A 20,065-nucleotide genomic window follows, 5' to 3' on the forward strand; every position below is an offset into this window, starting at 1 on the left:
GTGCAACCTCTTACCTCTCCACCAGTGCAACCCTCTCTCCTCCCCAACCGACGCGTCTATCCGACCTATCCCAATTACAGCAACGTCCTTGAAGTGACTAACACCTCGTCGTTCACCGGCTATGTGAGAAATACAGAGTGGGATACGTGTACGTCAGTCGAAAGGAGAAATATAGGGGTAATAGAGAAAGAAAGAGAGAGAGAGAGAGAGAGAGAGAGAGGAGAGGAAAAGTCTCGTTGCTGGGGAGAAGAGCGTTCTGACAACGACAACGACGACGGCAACGACGATCACGCCGACGACGGCGATGACGACGACGTCACATCGACGATGATGAGGAGTGAGAGAAGCTGCGAGGAGAAGAAGGAAAGAAGAGGAAGAGTGCTTTAAACCTTCGTCAGGCGCTTCATAGGAACAAGAACGAAAGAGAAAAGCGATGTAGAGTCCATGGTTCCTGGAATGCTTGTCGCCGGGCAAGATAGGAGGGGACACCAAGCAACGAGGAAAGGGTGGAAGGACAAACTAGTGGGGATAACGAACACGCCTCCGTACACTGGAAAAGAGAGAGAATAGGAAAGGTTGCTCGATGTGGAACGTCAGAGAGTTACGGAGTAGCGCATTGAAATCGCGATCTTAATGCGTCTCTCTCTTTTTCTCTCTTTCTCTTTCTTTCTTCTCATCGTTCGCATTCGTTACCGCGAGATCGATGGCGCGCTAATCGCTGAGAATATCGTCGCGTGGTGAAAGAAGCGGCACTGATCACGCACAGCTTCCACCGCACTTGAATGACACTTGTAGCCCCCTTCTACGAGTTCTTCCATTACTCTCTTAATGAAATGAATCTTGTATAGGCGAGCACGAGCCTTGTTCGCTTGCCAACAATTTTTCTTAATACTCCTCATTTCTTTGGGAATTCCTTAAAATTAAGATTTTTCAGATATTGATGTATAGATATTTCTAAAAATCAATTTCTAAAAACACGCATTTTGGCATATTGATACTTTCGAAATTGGATAATATTTATTATGACATTTCGAAAGATTATTCATCGATTAGAAAATTCCTAGAGGTCACCGCACCGTACATTGTTTTAAGTCGATTCTCTTAAAGGGTAATGGCTTTTTCTTTGCTTCTCGAATGGCATCTCGATTATTGATTCAGCAGGTGTCGATCTTGAACGGTTAAAGAAATGCTTCAGAAAGTGGATTTTCCGAGTAACAACCGGAGAACTCTAATACGATCGATTACGCTTATATTGCGTTGATTTCTTGCGTTATATTCGTATTAATCGTTTTCTAAACATTTTATCGTTGGCAATGCTATTGTCGAATTTCTCATAAAAACATTGCGTCCTTTCTAACGGGCAGCTGCAACCTGACATCGAACGAGAGAGAGAGAAAGAGAGAAAGAGAGAGAGAATGGGTGCGCGCGAAATTGGTCGGTTCGTTTGAAAGTTGAAGAAGCGCGCTTTTCGCTACTTGTATACACACTGGAGCATCAGCAGCACGCGCACACACATATACGTATGTACGCACGTACGCCCATGAACACAACACGTACACATACGTATAACTATTGAATACTCTTGCTCGTCGTAATAGACGCGTTTCCTGTTAAGCAAGCGTAGAAACTCGACTTTCGAAGAAATGAGGTTTTTCGTTCTAATCACGAAGGTGGTAAAGAGAAGGAGGAAGAGGAGGAAAAAGAGAAGGAGGAGGACGACGATGAGAGGTGAATCATCGACACTCGGTACACACATTCGTATCTATATATATATATAGTATATATAAACACATATGGAAACCGAATACGTATTCAAATTGCATAAAAATTCTCACGCGTATATAGAAAAAAAGAAGAAAATGAAAAAGATGAGAAGCGGCATATAGGCGAGGTACACGTGCGTCGTTCGGCTCATCGTTCGCGTACGAGCCACTCACACTCGTGGGAACGAGCAAAAGAGATAAGATCGACACTTTGCGCGTTAAACTAATTGCGCACGGCGACGCTGGCAATATTTAAAAGTGATACATATACATATGTATATATATGTACACATATATATACTTTGCAACCGCCCTTCTTTACCCTTCTTTACCCTTCTCGCTTCTCGGGTAGACTCCTCACCGGCGCTTCTCTTTCGCGCATCGTCCATTCTCCTTCGCCTCTCTCTCTCTTTCTCTCTGTTCCTTTGTAAAAGAAGTGGAAAAAAAGGAGCACGGCGCGGGCGCACTGATTTCTCGTAAGATAAAAAAGAAACGCATCGGAGGTTACGTTAGACGCGTCGTTCTTTGGAACAAAACTAAAAGAACAAAAAAAAGAAGAGAAAAAGAGAAAGATAGATAGTGAGAGAGAGAGAGAGAGAGAGAGAGAGAGGATGATGCTTCTTTTTACTCTCTCTCTCTCTCTCTCCTTTCAACACGCGCGCGTATTCTAACTTATTTGTGTTTACGTCACCGGGTGGTTTTTTTCTTTCTGTTTTCTTTTTCTTCTTTATAATTATTATTATTACTATTATTATCGTTGTTTGATACACGCGGATAGAAAACGGTAGGAGATTTCAAGTTTTGCGCTTTTATTTCCTTAATTTCTTATGATATAATACTAACAAAACATTTAGTTTTTACAAAACGTGTCTGTATGTTCTTCTTCTTCTTCTTCTTTTTTTGACGTGTGCGTGCGCGCGCTAGCGCGAGCGCGGTGTGTATGTGTGTCGTGACAAAAGCGGCTATGAGCGTATGCGCGCATTTTGCGCGGCATAGCGTTCCTGGTTAAAATGTAGAGATTATTTACGATTATTTCATAGGTTTTAGTTTTATTTTTATTTCATTTTTTTTTTCTTTCTTTCTTTTCTGCGGCGAGTAGATGGATTTATAATAATAATAGTCATAATAATAATCATAATTATAATAATAATAATAATAATAATAATAATAATAATAATAATAATAATAATAATCATAATCATAATAATAATCATAATCATAATAATAATAATAAAAAAGATTTATAATACGCAGATGAAGGATGTGTCACGTGCGCCTCGCTTTCCCATAGGCTCTCTTCGTTCGAATTTGTATCTCGTTTTGTTTTTTTTTCTTTTCCTCTTTTTTTTTTTACTTTAATTTTTTTCTTTTCCTTTTTTGCGAATATCGATATTTCGCGAGTCTACATACGACGTGATCGATTTTGTTCTTTCTTTCCTTTTTTTTTTGTTCTGCGATTCCTTAATATATTTCTCCGTGAATAATAAATGTATGATAAACGCACGAAGGGATAAAAATGCTACTACACAACATGCGATATAATAATAGTATCATTATACCTCGATAATTAGTAGCTATAAATAGTTTTCAATAATTATTTGTCCAAACACTGAATATTTTACAACAGCCATCGATATCTCAACTAGTCCATAACTCTATTAAACAGTTAGCAACTTTTACAGTTCAATTTTCACTTTAATAGTTATGCGTAGCATGTCCGATCGAATATCGTATCAATAATAGGGGTATATCATAAATTTTGTAATTTTCTAAAAAATATCCTCTAAAAAATATGTTGACCTAAAGATTATTATGACTGATAATCACAGACAATTTTTTTTTCAATTTTCCTTTCGTTCCACCTTCAGTTCGTCCTTAATATTATTCTGCTCTCTCTCTCTCTCTCTCTCTCTCTCTCTCTCTCTCTCTCTCTCTCTCTCTCTCTCTATCTACTCACTCTCTCGTTCTCTCTATTTACTCACTCTCACTCTCTCTCTCTCTCTCTCTCTCTCTCTCTCTCTCTCTCTCTCTCTCTCTCTCTCTCTCTCTCTTAAACAAGTACGACGTTCAAATTTCTACAATTCGTTTAAACGTTAGAATAATTATATAGTTTTTTTTTTCTTTTTTACAAGAAGCGTTTTATATTTCGATTTGAATTCCTTAGTCTCTTAAATATTCCTTAGAGGTACATTTAACAGAAAAGATGCGAAGAGAGAAAGCTCCTATTTGTAAAAGAGAGCTCGATGTGACGTTTCCCGAATTTGTTTGAAGAAGGAAAGCAGAAAAAAATGAAATAAAATATAAATAAATAAAAGTACAAAAATGGGCAAAAGTCGGCAACGTCGAGTAATAATAAAACGCAATAAATTTACAATCACAATTTTGCATATCTTTCTTCGATACAATTTGAACAGTATATATTTCAAATTTGCCGCCCGCCCAGATAGGTATAGGGAAAAAGAACAAAATATTAAAACAATAAAAAAATAGAACGACATTTTGTGTGCCTAAGGTTCGGTGACTCGGTGATGTATTATGCTTTTTATCCATAGAATTATAAGTAATGGTAATTAATTAATAGTAATGATAATAACGAGAGCATAAATGTAATACTAAAGAAGCACGTCTATACTCTGCTAACAGATTAGAAAATACATAGGAGCAGTTTAAAAAATTACAGAGTATGTGTATTATGAAAAAAGATATGTATGTAAATAAATCAAATTCACCGGGGGGTAAAGGAAAATGATGTTTTTTTTTCTTCTTGTTGTTGTTGTTTCTTTTTCATATTCAAAGACGCACAACCGTTAAAACTACTTTGTTTTCATTTCCTTTTCGGAGCATATATATCTTACGAAATATTGTAAATAAAAAAATAATTGGAAAATACAGCATGTTTCGTACATGACTATATATCTATGCGTAGCCATATAACCAGACAGTACATAGTCCATTTTATAACGATCACCGTGGGTAGAGCGACGCACAAAAGGAGGAATTTTGAAGTACGCTTTATTTATTTATAAACTCTCTGCGCTCTCGTACTTCAAAATACCGCATATATTAATTTTGTTTACGATTTTTAAGAAACGATTAATGAGGCTTTACTCGAACGAGAAACGCATCTTCCTTGTCCTGTAAAATGATTGATCCGTTGAATGCTAGTTCCTATTCCATCATGTGCACCGTTTCGAAAATCTCACGACATTAGTTTATTTTCCATATTTTCGTTATTTTTACTTTTCGCCCCTTTCTTTCTTTCTTTCTTTCTTTCTTTCTTTCTTTCTTTCTTCCCTCCCTCCCTTCCCATCCCCTCCCACCCTCTCCCGTTAATCTCCCCGCCCCACCCCCCTTAGAACCACTCCAGCGCGTAATCAATAAATATCAATAAAATATCTAACATTGCTATTATATTTTCAAGTAATGTACCTTCCTTATGGCGTATTACCTTTTCTTTACAGATTAAAATTAATTATCATTATATTAACAATATTCGTCATCTCCCAATAATAATTATTTAATTATCGGTAATTACAATATTAAAAAAATTCAGAATATCTAAAACAAAATAAAATAAAAAGAAAAAAAAAAAAAAAAAAAAGAAAAAAAAATAATAAAAAAGAAATGGCAATTTCTCGTGACCAGAACAAGTTCTCATTTTTACCTTGTTTTTATCAACTTTTTACAACTCAGCATACACATTTTGTACCAAACCAGGCCGATTAGAATGTTAACGCGGCTGGCATTATTCGTTCGATTGTAATAATGCTCCTGCCGTTTCATTTATCCTTTATATTACTTCATTAAATAATTCGCGATCGGTATTCATCATATAACGCATTTCTTATTATTTATTATCAAACACTTCCACTGCATCCTATTATATCTCTTACTCTAGGCCATTTTTTTCATGAAAAAGTGCACTTAACGGTGTCCATGAGAGCACCAAATATAAGGGAATACCACACCTCGGCAGAAATTGATTGATCGCACACTAAAATACTTTCTTTTACGCACAATGGATGCATTATAATAATGCATTTGCGATTCTCAAAGCTTGAATCCGAGTAATTGGGACGTATCTAAATGTATCACCGGGTTAAAGCGTAGGTACGTTAAAGGTAAGGCAAAATTGCGTTTCGCGATATAAGAAGTGACTCTACGGAGTGTCCGTAAAATATGAAATACGTTCCCATGAAGGACGCTACACATTTATCATTTTTTCTCTTTTTCTTCTTCTTTCTTTCTTTTCTCCTTCTTTTTTTTCCCATTATGGGAAAACATTGCAGAAACATTTGCTAGACGTACTCTAGAAATACTTATTAAAGAACCACCGTGATCGTGTACATACATTGCGAACATAATTATTATATGTATGTATATATATTTATATATATATATATATATGTGTATGTGTGTGTGTGTGCGTGTGTGTGTATGTATGTTTTGTGTGTTCGGATAAGCTTTGATTGAGTGAGTAAAATCACTTTCCTATTAGAAGTTACTATAAAATATTCTAGAAATATCATAATACTTCTATTAAGCTTCTGTAAAATAAAGTTGCTTCTACCTGCTTATTTATCTTAGCTTTGCGTTCATCGATATATCACAAAATAAACCAATAGGATTTATAATATATATGTATATCGTTGAAAAGGTGGAAGCACAACACATGTAAATGCGTTATTTCAAACTCTGCAGAAAAGACATCGAAATGATATTGCGCGTATGATAATAGTTTTTTTTTCTTATGATAAAGAAGCAATTTAAACTGTAATATAGCTCGTAAAACGAGATTCCATCATCGTGTCTTTCTTCGACTATTAGAAAGACTTAAAAGTATCAATTATCAATGTCTGCCAAAGTAGGTACATCTCCAAACAGTATCCCATGATAGGGACTGTCTTATCTTGCCATTCTGTATCTCTCTCTCCTTAATAATTACGATCCTAATTTCATTTAAAACGGCTTGTGATTCTTTTTTTTTTACTTACATCAAGATGATATCTACTCTACAATTACATAATTTACAAGAGAATATTTGAAATCCGGCCCTACAACAGACACGGGAGGTCATAAAGTTAATCATACACTGTACACTAAATTGAAATTTACAAAAGAAAAAAAAAGTTTAACAAAATTAAAAACAAAGCAAAAAAAAAAAGAAAAAGATAACGTCGCTCACGCTATTTTAATATGCATTTAAATTTCAATTTGTAGCGATTATTTGCCAGCTGCTAAAAAACAGTCGTTTTAAAATTCTTTGTTAAATTACCCTCAATCCTCTTCTCGTAGTTACTGTATAATACACGAATATATTAATCGCATCTCTTTCTTGATTCGGGAAACAAGTTCGAATTGTCATGTACGTCGTGCTGTTAAAAAATGTATGGTGCATCTCCTACAAACAGTACATCGATGATATACTATCTTTTTAGCTTGGTCCGATTCATTCTAGAGGAAAATCGAAAAATGTTACATACTTGAATAATCGGTATAATCACATTCAGAAATCTGTGTAATAAAAACACACGTAAAACGATAAAATGATGATAAAGAAGACTTACATTTAGTGTAAAGTGTACGACAACTTGTACACTTAAGCCTCAATAATAGACAATGTAAAGCCTAAATCGTGCAGAAAAGCACAGGCGTGAATAATATAACACTTTCAAGAGTCTCAAGCGTTTTCCAACACGCAAGACCCTTTAGGTATGAAAGCGGGACACGTTGAATCATTTATTGCTATAAGTATAGTCCTTAAATCAACTACCAAACGTAGCTGTCTAAAGTAACATTGTCATAAACGCCATTTTTTCACGCTCTGTAGCTGGCCTTCTAATCAATCTCTTAGCGCGTATCTACTTTCTTTTTGTAGTAATAAAAAGCTGCTATCTCTGAAAATAGTTTGATGTTCAAATGAATAATCTTCAATAAAATGAATCCTATATTCAAAGCGCGCGTAATTATAGCACATATTTCTCTTTCTTTCTCTTTTTATCTTTATCTTTCTCTCTTTCTATCTGTTTCATGGATGTTTGTTTGCGAAATTTTTATACGCAGTCTCAGTTGAGATATTTGCGACACCTGCGAGAACCACAGGTACATGGTATCTTGATATCCTCAAATGGAAATTTGTAGTCGTACGTTAACTCTTCTCCTTGAACGATGCGTCGGAGTGCAAAGATTAAAATATGTTTTTTACCTAGGATGTCTACCACTCTTGAATAACAATTTGGCTGTAACATAAATTTGAAAATGTATCTCTCTCTCTTTCTCCTCCTTCCCCCCCCTCTCTATTCTATATACTTTAAAGCATGCAAGTTAAATTCAATTTTTAATTAAATAAAACTATGCATTCTTATTTATATAAATTATCTTGATTCATAGAAATGAGATAAAAATATATACCTCGCACGAGTGATTGATGAATCTCGCTGCATTTCCTTTCATTGTAGCATCAACAACTAGATGATCGTCGATTTTGAACATGTAACATCCGATATTTTTACTGTCATAGTATTTTTCTCGTTTGTCCGTCAAGGATGCACGAATTACCTAAATGAATTATTTTAATGTCATGTATTTAATATGTATGATTTATATGACAAAATTCGTGTGTGCATGTATATATATATATAGCATGTTATATACAAAATGATTCTTTATATTCATTTACCTCTCCAGCATACTCAATGACCATCTCTCCAGCTTCTATGTCTCTTAAACAAAAAAGACCTCTTCCGTGTATGTGTGAATGGTACACTCCAACAGATTCTTTTGATGTTTCTTTAAGTATCCTAAAGCGCATTGCCATCGGTAAATTCGTGCTCGTTACTCGTCTATAAAATATAAAATATATATTTATATGTGTATATCTTTAAAAAATTATACATATATATGGAGTTATGGCGAATTTTATATAAATAAAATTGAGCAAAATTGTAAATATTACCTTGATTCTGCTTCTGAGATAGCAATCATTTTTGGTTGCTGTCTATGCCTTGATGCCAACCAACTGAACATATCGTGCACTTTTCTAGCTTTAAATGGCTCCGCACGAGCTGCACCATTATCACATGCTGCTAGAAGATCATTATCCGTTTCACTGGATATTGTTGGTGTCAAGTTATGAAATTTGGGTTTATATTTAGTGCATCTATTGACACCTGGTAACTGCTCGACTAGATATACTGTCGCATTATTTTCTAACCCAAGATTTTCAGAAAGAGGATTATGCGGTAAAGGAGGCAAATTATGAGCCTTTCGAGCATTTTGCACAGCTTGGAAAACCATATCCCACACTTCGGACATCGAAGATGCAGTATGCGTAAACCCATCTTGAGATTTGATTTCATACATTAGACTTGGCCCTTTCGAACAACTTTTCTGCACTTGTGGATTTGAAGTTTCTTTCTGAGGAAGTTTCATCGACTTTGTAATTATTCTAGGTTTTTTTACAGCAACTGGAGGACTTTTCTTCAATACATTCACTTTGTTATCTATATTCTTCACTTTTTCTTCTATCTTATTCGTTTTTAACGTAAACGTTTTAATCGGTAAAAGTTGTAAGGACGTTATTTGCGGTACCTGCTTTGTCGGTAATATCTCCACTGATGTTACTTGCGGGGATTTTTTATTTTGCGTTATTGCTTTCATATTGTGCCTAATCTTGTAGGAACCATCTTGTAATTGCTTTTGCAATACGATCTTCAAGGATGTGCTATGCAATTTTTCTTTATCGAGTTCCAGTTTAAGATTGTCCTTAACTTTTTCCACAGTTTCTGTATTCAATTTTCGTGTTTCCGTTATATTGTTAACTTCGTTTTCAGATTTTTTCATCGGAACAATGCTTTCAATGATCTGTCTCTTAGATTCTGCATTTGTTAGCTCAATGGGTGACTTTATAATAGGTTTAGTTGGTTCTTCCATAACAATTTCTTCTTTTTCTACAGGTTTAATAATATCTTGTTTCGGTGTAACAGCCTGCATTGGCAAGACCCTATTCATGGGTCTGCTTGTCGGTACATTGCTCATAGACATTGTTATTTTATTTTGGACATTACAACTAGTTACAACTGGATTACTACTCGTGCTTACGTTGATACCGTTAGAATTTGATACATTACTGCTATAACTATTATGCACATTATTTACATCATGATTCAACTTATTTACAATTATATTCCTTTGTGTTATGCAATGATTAGGTAAGGGCAGTATTTTAGATGATATGCTAGCCTTTATCATGCTGGTATTTTCTGATACATGTTTCGAATCAAAATATGGTCTAACACTGTTACTAATAATTTGTTCTGTATCGAAAGAAGTTGTTTCTTTTTGTTCAGTAATCTTCCATGATCCACAATTCAATTGTATGCCTGGATGTGAAGCTGGACTTGGACGTACTGCAACTCTTGGAATAGTTGGCATTGTCTGTTGTAAGGGTTTAGGAGGTGATGTTATTCTTGGTGTAATCGTAATAGAAGTTTCGGATGAACATACATCTGGTATCTGCACTTGATCTGCAAGTGTTTCTACTACTGTCCTACAGGGTGACGGTGATATAGAATTACATGCGATCGAAGCAAAATTTTGTTCGATGGTAGTGGGAATATTGATCTGTGGCGTTACGACCGTGTCTACTACTGGTGTATGTTGACTGACCACGACATAACCACCAGGTACACCAGTTACTGCCGATACGCTTGGTACATTCCCCATGGCTTGTACATTTGGTACATTTGGTACACTAGGTATATTAGGTACAGTAGCTACGCTAGGTGCAGTAGGTGCACTCAGTACACTGGGTACAGTGGGTATACTAGGTACACTAGGTACACTAGATACACTAGGTATGCTGGGTACAGCAGGTACTGTAGGTACACTCGGCACAGTAGGTAAGCCTGTTACATTAGGTACACCTGGTATGCTCTGTACTGCTTCAACTGCTGTTACAGTTGGTACTCCAGAAACAGATTGAACGTCTACAATAGGTTCCATAAGCTTAGAAGCCTGAAAAACTTGCGTTGTTGTTTGATAACTGCTCGCTAAGACTTGGGGTACTGCTCCAGTCATGAATTGACTCGAAGACATTACAGTATTGCTCACTATTGTTTCTAAACCATAATACATGGGCTGATTAGAAACAAACATACTTCCTGTTGAATCTGTAAACATTTCTAATGTCGGAGTAGAACTCAATAACAACTGTTCCGATGATATTACACCACATTGTATTGCACTTGGTTGCTGTTGTATAATAGTTCCCAAAACTGTTGGTTGGGTCTGTGCAATTTGTACACTTGGTAATATTGATATTCCTCCATTTTGTAACGCTAGTAAATTATCAGATGGCGTTTGTATGTATGTACCTGGAACTAACTGATTAGTTGTTATAAACTGTGGTTTGAATCCTGTTTCATGTTGACCACTGATAGCAGTTATATACTGCAAATTTTGTCCAGATTGCTGTTGTAAAGTTTCAACATATGCAGACATAATGCTTGGCGAAGGAACTTGTTGCAAGATTACTGTTGGGCCATTAGGCCTTTGAGCCTGTTGTAATTGAATTACAGGAGTACTAGTTTGCATTGGCTGAAGTCTAGTAGGCCCGCTATGCGACTGCATGGAATTCTTCATAACATGCGATTTGATGTTTTTTGCACGAGGTCTAGCAGCACGAGGTGATTTTGATTTTGTTACTCTTGATATTTGAATATTTGTTAATGATGCGTCATTTGTTGCAGTTTGTACACCAGTAGATGAAAATGTTGGCGATACTTGTGGACTTGGAACACTTTGAGAACTTGTACTATCTGGAGAACTTATTGGCATATTTACCAAAGTTTGTGTAATACAAGAATCATTGGAGATCGATGGAGGATCTGTTATTTCTGTTATCTGAACAGTACTTTCTTGAGGTAATACTGTGGCATTTGGTAATGTCGCTGTCGTTCTAGTGTATTGAGTCTGCACAATCATATCATTAGACGTTAATACTGTTTGATGAACAGTTTCCACGGTAGCACGAGTGTGTAATTGTGGTGTAATAATTGCTTGAGCAATTGGTTCTATTTGGATTCCAGGATGGGGTGATGGTACAGAGGCTTCTATAGGCGATGTAGCTTGTATTTCAGTATATTCCGATGAAAGTGTATGTCCTTCTGATGGAGAAAGAGTTATAAATTGTGGAGATACTGATCCAATATTTGGAGAAAATCTAGAATCTGGAGATGCTAACTTATTATCCATAATTTCAGAATCACTATCGCTTGTAATCATAATATCACAGTTAATTAGATGTCTATTATAACTATCTTGTGTTCTATATGTGCAACGACATCTTTCACAAGTTACAGGTTTTTCAGTGTGATCGATCGGAGGATCATAATGTGGAATGACATTGGTTATTTCATTCTCGGCATGTTTAGGAGATGTACATTCGTCGTCGCTAGAAACATCATCTGCTCCATCTAATTGTGGAATTTGTAAATTTAATTTGAGATCTTTTCCTTTGAAAAAATTCGATTTATGCTGCATCGATTTTGAAATATGAGAGAAATTATCTTTGTCATTTTCTTTTCGCGTATCATTGTGGGATAAATGTGACCTGAGAAGACCGAAAATCCTTCGTGAATGCTGTACATTTGAAGGGTGTATAAATAAATTTAAATCTTTTTCCTTAGATAAGATCCATTCGTTATCATCACATGAAGATTCATCGTTAATACCATCTAATTGAGGAATGGATAAGTGTTCAGATCTTTCCAAAGATGTTTTTTCCTCTATATTATATTCAGGAGAACTACATTCGCTAGCGCTACTTGGATCAGCAGAACCATCCACTTGTAATATACGAGGCTGTTGTCTTGTGTGCCAAAAGAGTCTTTTATGTTCTTTACCATCGTCTCTTGAAGGCAATACGTGACGATTAATGCCATTTGAATCCTCAATACAATATTTTATTTCACGTACTGAATCAGATATAATATTAGGAGTATTAGCTCTACCAACAGTAACCATTATACTTTCAGGAATTCGTAATTCATGAATCATAGACGTATGTTCATTTTGAGCATCAAGTACCATTACACTTGTTTCAGTAGATTTTCCTGCTGTGTTTCTAGGTAATTTTCTTCTTTTTATACTAGGACCATAAGTATTATCCAACTTGCAACTCCAAGTAAGACTGCAAGATCTCTGATGATGTCTTGGGCCTCCTACTATTAGTGAATTATTTGATATTACTTCTGATTTTGAACGTTTTAATTCTCTACCACCACGCTTTTGACTTTTAGAATTGAATAAATCATCCATAAAATCTTGAACAGAAGTCTTTGTTTCTAAATGTACCCACAGATCATTATGTGCTCCTAATTCTAATAAGGAGGGATCCATTTTTGAGATTTTACTTTCTACTGGCTTAGATGATTCCGCTACTTCGGAAGATAACATATCATCTTTAAATAAATCGTTCGTGAAAGTACCGTCATTTTTCAGATCCATAGTTAAAAAGTCCTCAATTGTCATTTTCGGAAAAATATCTTGCATGGAAATTCCATCCAATAAATCATGGGGTAAATCCTCAAAAATAGCTTCTTCCAATTCGGGAGGTAACAAATCTGTATTATTTTGCTCAGCTAAATTTTCATCAACTTCTTTACTACATACAGTATCCAATAATGCATCCAAAGTTTGTTTTACAACTAAATATTCAACTTTATGTTTATCTGTTGACAGATCTTCCTTCCTTTGCTCTTTGGAATGATCAATGGTAATGTTATTTTCTAAATTAGCCGATACTTCTGGCACGAATACTTGCACGTACGTTCTAATATAATATCTTACAATTTTAAATGGATTTACAGTGGACCAGTATAGCCGTGAACACTTATAATCGCAAGGTATTATTTTTTCAACTGTATCAGAAAATTCTGGTACTATCGTACCTAAGCAATCAATTATTAACGAGCCGATCATCACTTTGACTTTATTTGGTTCTACATATTTTTTCTTCTTACGATCAAGTTCCACATATACTGGCCTCTTCAAACTAAAATCAGCTTCATTATGTAGCGGTTTATGCGTCGAGTTGTTTAAATGCAAAAAGCAAAATACTGTTTTGTCATCATTAAAAGCAAGACCAATGTTTCTTGCACAGGGATAATGGAAAGTGTTGTTACAATTTTTTGCACAGCATCCTATGCTCGCTCCTTTTTTACCACATTCACTGCAACGGATCAAACGTCCTCTTGAAATAGCACTGTGAACGTTCTGCAGGGAACCATCAATTTCTTCAAATACTTCGTTCGACCATAATGCACAATTTGCATGGACCCATTCATTTTGGCCACAATATAGAAGTCTACCTTCCTTCGTTTCTTGACCATCACCTAATCCTTTACACAAACAGCATGACCTGCTATCTTCTTGATTAGCGTTATATAAATTCAATGGTTTTGCTGCTACACCTTTGGAACCTTTTATTATTTCTTCTTTGTTCGTGTCTACAATAGAATCGTCGGACTTCGGTATCGACGAATCATTATTTTCATCAGCATTTATAGTTGAAGTGGGTGCACCACCAGTCTTATGGTCAGTTTTAGAATATTTCGGTACAAACCATGGAAATACTTCTTGTAAAGTTTCGTGATATGCATCCATCAAATCTTTAATATCAGTACGATTAATTACGTGCTCCATATCTGCATGAAATTGGATCAATGATTTATATTCGTTATTATTAACTTTTTGTTTAACAGTCATTAGCGTGGGCGATGGTCTCATAATAATTTGTTGTTCCGCACAATGACAGTCTGAAACTTCACCTAATTTCTCGTTAGTGGATTCCTGATTACGAATTGCATCTTTTTTATCAACCTCCAGTGTATCTTTAGGGATACAATTTTTTACCCTCACAGTACATTCTTTCAAGTGAAACTTTTGTCGAAGACGACGTAAGCCTTTTCTCGTTGATCCTTCCGTTGATTGTTCCTCCAATTCAGATTTGTTTGATAAGTCAGATTTCAAACTGGAGACCGAATTATGTTCTCCGTTTCCAGTTAAATCATCAGATTCATCCGACGTGGTAATATCTTTACTGTTTATGCCATTTACTTCAGTTTTCTCTTCGGGAAGATCTATTTTCTTTGCAGTTGAAATTGACTTACAGAAACATTCTTTTTTAGGACTCCACTTCAACGCAGCACAAGCTTTTCGATTCTTACTCAAAGATTTAATTACACCAATGAGTCCAGCTTTAAGTTCTGCTTCAACAGCATTTCTCCAAACAGAATTTGGATTGTCAGAACATTGTTGACAGGTAAATTCGATGGAATCTGGAAGATAACTAAGAATCTGATATTTTTCATCCGAGAGACCTTCGCAACGAGCGTGAACCCAGCAAGAACATTCACTACACTCCATCATCTGGAAATATATTTATAATTATATATAATTTAACTAGCGAACAAAGCACGATAAATTATTTTTTCTAATACTTACTTTAGTATCAAAATCATTTTCATTGTAACATTTTTGACATAATGGACAATAGTTTCCTTGTTGTCTCAATTTAAAGCACATAGAACATAAAGGTAAATTGCCTACGTGAACGTTTACACCCTCGCTACCACAACTTTTACACTTGATGCAACTTTGACACACATAAGGTCTATCTGGACTATAAAGTCTAGAACTGATGCCAGATTTTAAAAGACATGTGTGATGAAATGACTGACGACAACGAATACAAGATAATTTTGGACCAAATCTTAAATGGCAGGATTGACATATCGTACACCTTGGACAGCACCAATTTGGTTGTGAACAAATATTCCATTCACTGGGTTCCAAACAAAAAGCGTGGTATGGTTCGCAACAACATTGACAGTAAATCAGCTGGAAAAAATTAATACATAAAAAACATTGCAATATATTACACATTAAATAACACATATCGCTTGAATTTTTCATACATACCGCTTCTTTCCCAGCACTCCCGCAAAGGAAACAAATAGCAGGAACGTGAAATAATTCTGAACCAATGAGAGCAAAGCCTTTTGCCCCAACTTCTGTAGGATCATATTGCTCCCAGAAGTCTATAGATACTGTGTGTGATGTGTCAAGATTAGTTTTTGAAATCTGTAAATTAAAATATTTTATTTTAATACATGTATTTTAATAATTGTAGCTATAATTTTAATAATTGTAAAGTTTTTTAAATAGTAAACTTAAGAATCTAGACTTAATATCTATTTACCATTGAAAGATTAGACATGGGCATATTTTGCTGTGATTTTCCCTTTTTCGAATAGGATTGTTGTACAGTATTAACATTTGTATTATGATTATTCTCATCGCTATCCTTGCAGATTTCTTTTTCTTTTGAATTATCATTTTTCTTATCAACCACATTAGTTTGTTTCGTAACTGCCTTTGGATTATGGCTATTATTTTCAGATTCCTCTTTACTATCCAAAGAAGGAAAAGTTGCTATTGGTTGTCCAAGAGCCACGCTTGCACTTCGACAAACATGCTTTACTCTTGGTCCTTTCAATTCGAGTTTCTGCCTAAGAGGTTGTGGACGGTGATTTATCTGTGGCGAAGGAAGTATAGGGTTTTTGATTTTCTTCCGTACTTTAATTCGATTGTGCTTTCTTCTTTTTTTATTTGGCGATGTACTCATTATAGCATCAACTGCAATTAATAAGTTTATAAGTGAATTTGAAGTTTCATAATATAGATTTAAAGAACGTAATTAATTATTTGAAACATTAAAAAATTCATATCCTTACATTTCTCAAGTTTTGTATAAAGAAAACCACCTGTACCCTGATAAGCAGTTTTTTGGCCTAATTCGATATTCTTCCAACTCATCGCAGACTTGAATAAGTTCTTTTCCAGACTATCTTCCGCTGGCCAGCTTATTTTGGATGGTGGCGATTTTTGACCTTGACAATCACTTTCATCTTGACCTAATAATGGTGATGTACTTAAGGGATCTCGCATCATAGGTGGTAACATGGAATTCAAACCAGATCTCAACGTAGCAGGTATATTATAACACTTGAGACACATTTTTAACCAACAAGCTGGACATCTAGCCTTATAAACACAGCGCATGAGATTCCATTGATGACTTCTAACAACAGGTGGTACAAGACATAATCCATCGCCTTTGTGACACTGGAGGAAAGGAAGAGGACTATTTGTCGATTTAGCACAAGCTTGTCGTTTAATCATTTTACTAATAAATTTACGACAAGATTCACAACTGTGTATTCCAAATTTCCGTGCTTGTTTGACAAATCTATAAAAGCGTACTGCACCACAAACACCACATTTTATAGTTCCTGTCAACCCTGTAGATAAAAAAACAGACAATACATAAAAGTGTATATATACCTTATTAATAATGTAATAATAATCTTTAAATACCTAGGTTTGTGCTTCCATTGGAATTAGTATTAGTACTTGTTACAGAAAATGGTCCTTCTGTTCCACCCACACATTTATTATCTAATTTTAATCTTGCTTTTCTTAAAATAACCTTTCCTCCATTCAATTTTATTCCCGACCATTCAGATTGTTCATCTTCTGTGTGATTACTGTGATCACTTCCACTTTCAGATAAAGTACTTTCTGTATCAAAGTTATCTGAATTACTCTCAACTGTTTTGTCATCTTTGTTTAGACAACATTGTTCTTCTGTACTATTATTTTCTGTTAATTTTGTATTATCTTGTGCATTATTTGGACTATTTGTATCGTGGAATACTTCACACTGAGTTCCTGATCTTGTTTGAACTCTGGAAGACTCATAATTTGGAACATTGATATCAGGAAGAACTTTTGTAGGAACAGATGTCTGTTTATTGTTTCTGGAAATGGTTGACTTAGGGCTCTGTACAGTTCCACTTGTATTCTCTGAGCTATCTTGCTTAACATCCGATTCATTAGATAAGTTATTTGTTAGTTTTATCTTAGAGGATGTGTTATTGTTTTTCTTCGCTTCTTTTACTATGGATTTAGATACTTGTATATCTTGCCTTGAATCTGAGAACTTTGTAGAATTTTTCGCTGGTTGACTTGTAATTTGGTTATTTGAAGTTGTACGCTGAACTATTCTTTTACTCTTATTTTTTATCTCCTCAACTTTTAATTTTGTATGTAATAAATTAACAGTTTCCTCTTTTGACTTTGATTCTTGATTGTTCAATTTGTTTACAGCAAATCTAGCTTTTTTAACATGTACATTAATATCATTTTCATTATGCTCTGTACCAGAAATATCTTCTAATTCTTCTATGAATCGTTTATTAGGTTTTATAACTCTTGACGAATGTGCACTGCGTATAGGTAATATAAATTTTCTTACAGTATTGGATTTATCACCAGACTGTACTATAGCATTACGTACATTGCTGCTATTAGATTTTGCTCTTTGTAACAATCTCTTAGCAGTACTATTGCGCAGTTGTCTAGTACGTTGGTGTTGATCTAGAATAGCATTCACTGACTTCAATACTGGAGTTTTCATAAAATTTGAAAATTTGATATTATTACAATTTCTTCTGGTTTTGGGTCTATTAATTTTTGAACTCCTTTTACAATCCGACGTAGTTAGATCTTTTTTAACATTTTCATTTGATTCAGAATTAGTATCGTACAATTTTTCTATATTATTTTCCATATCCATGGAAGAATTTTTGACATTCGTAATATCTTTATTAGAGCTAGATTGTAAAACATGATTTTTAACCTTAACGGAAGGAGCTTTATTATTTGTAGTTTCGGTACCATGTTGCTGTGTTTTTATGTAAGACACAGAAAGATTAGCCTCTTTAGTGCTAAAACCATGGAATGGCGGATGTTCCTGCAAAAACAATTATACTTTCAACGAAAAAGTAAAATATAATATTCAGTCGTACAAGAAATTAACAAAGTCATCGACTGTACATACAACAAAATACTACATTAAGATAAATTATGTATTTTGACATTGAGTAAATATATTATATAAAAAGAAAGATTATTTTGAAATTATAACATAACATAGATAAAATTTTGGGAGTTACTTTAAAGGTGCAACACAATTTGTGATCTGTATGGATGAAGAATCTTTTACAGAGTCATTGACACTTTCTACCATAGCAATATATCAGTGAACGCGACAAACACTCTACCATTTCGAGGCCGTAACTCCTTTCTAAAACATTAACCTTCATTACACAGTCGAATCTTGGCATTTTTCCGACGATCAAATAAACGCCGTATGCGTTTCATAGGACGCTCACGATGCGAACGCGATGGTAAGTGTCAAATACGATAAATTCTATGATCGGTAACGATAATACGAGGTTCACAATATATCGTGAACAAGTTCGAACTGTAAATTTACCTTCTCGTTGTCACCAAATGTTTCGTTGAACAGGGAAAGTCCGTAGTAGATGTTCTCGGCGACGGTTACCGAATCGTTTTGGACAGTCTCGGGCTGACCGAGAACTTTTATCCGTTTCCTGGTCACCGTTTTCGGCGGCTTCCCCGGAAACTTGGACCTTCCCATGTTCACACTTTTCAACGATCAACCTCAACCTCACAACGAAATTCTGTTTCCATTTTACGTGATTTTGCCCAGCCGAGGTGCCTCAACCGAACACCAACGAATATTTAACACACACGAAACTTGCAACCTTCGTCTATCATCGGTTACATTCGGACGAATTCGTCAATGACCGCGAAATACGCGCGTACTGTCAAACCAAAACTTACTAATACTAAGATGAAATATGCCCTGTTTAACGTCCTCTGTGAACTGTCAAATCATGAACGGAGAAACAACCTGAAAGAACGAAAACTTTCTAGAATTTACAATTCATTTGATATCGATCAACGCTTATCGTTGAATTTATTCATTGTTCAACGTTTACGTGATTGTTGTTAGTAATCAACTTTAAGAATTTCGTATCAACGTTACTACAAAGAACCCTAGATGATATTGGAAAGAGAGAGAGTACGACGCCTCATTGTAGGGTGAACTCTCATATAATCCACTGTCAGCGCCGCCTACCGTAAACGCGAAGTATCAACGACGTTCAAGCACTCTACGTAATTAATTCAAAAAGCAAAAAATGTTGAACGTATTCATATGAAATAATCGTGAAAGAAGTTGACGAATGTTTAATATTCAACAAAATAATATTTTTCTTCGGCATAACCATAGATTAAATACTGTTTAAACCATCATGTATGTATATATATATTCATACATACATACATACACACATACATACAGCATA

General features: G+C 35.1%; 2 protein-coding genes across 2 annotated transcripts in view; both read right to left on the reverse strand.

The window, feature by feature from the left end:
* The window catches only part of LOC124431406 (protein capicua homolog), a 30,164-nt gene extending 27,761 nt beyond the window's left edge, over positions 1 to 2,403 (reverse strand). The window contains exon 1 of the mRNA XM_046979286.1: positions 15 to 2,403. The gene's annotated coding sequence lies outside the window, so the exon portion shown is untranslated. The remainder of the gene's footprint in view (positions 1 to 14) is intronic.
* A 152-nt stretch (positions 2,404 to 2,555) lies between these two features.
* Positions 2,556 to 19,332, reverse strand: LOC124431404 (histone-lysine N-methyltransferase trithorax). Its single transcript, XM_046979284.1, has 11 exons — positions 19,168 to 19,332; positions 17,205 to 18,642; positions 16,562 to 17,128; positions 16,027 to 16,463; positions 15,747 to 15,908; positions 15,270 to 15,665; positions 8,719 to 15,194; positions 8,443 to 8,605; positions 8,175 to 8,321; positions 7,331 to 8,002; positions 2,556 to 7,217 (listed from the first exon to the last, which is right to left on the reverse strand). Exons 1-10 carry the CDS (start codon positions 19,330 to 19,332, stop codon positions 7,829 to 7,831), a joined length of 10,125 nt encoding a protein of 3,374 aa, XP_046835240.1. The 3' UTR covers positions 2,556 to 7,217; positions 7,331 to 7,828.
* Positions 19,333 to 20,065: the final 733 nt, after the last annotated feature.

Source organism: Vespa crabro, chromosome 21, assembly GCF_910589235.1.
Source record: "Vespa crabro chromosome 21, iyVesCrab1.2, whole genome shotgun sequence".
NCBI lineage: Eukaryota > Metazoa > Arthropoda > Insecta > Hymenoptera > Vespidae > Vespa > Vespa crabro.

What these genes read in the sequence shown, in the direction of transcription:
- LOC124431404 (XM_046979284.1), bottom strand. Translation starts at nt 19,332, where the DNA reads ATGGGAAGGTCCAAGTTTCCGGGGAAGCCGCCGAAAACGGTGACCAGG. An exon ending in CAATGGAAGCACAAACCTAG is followed by an intron (nt 17,129 to 17,204) that starts GTATTTAAAGAT and finishes TTTTATCTACAG; the next exon opens with GGTTGACAGGAACTATAAAA. An exon ending in AAAATGATTTTGATACTAAA is followed by an intron (nt 15,195 to 15,269) that starts GTAAGTATTAGA and finishes ATATATTTCCAG; the next exon opens with ATGATGGAGTGTAGTGAATG.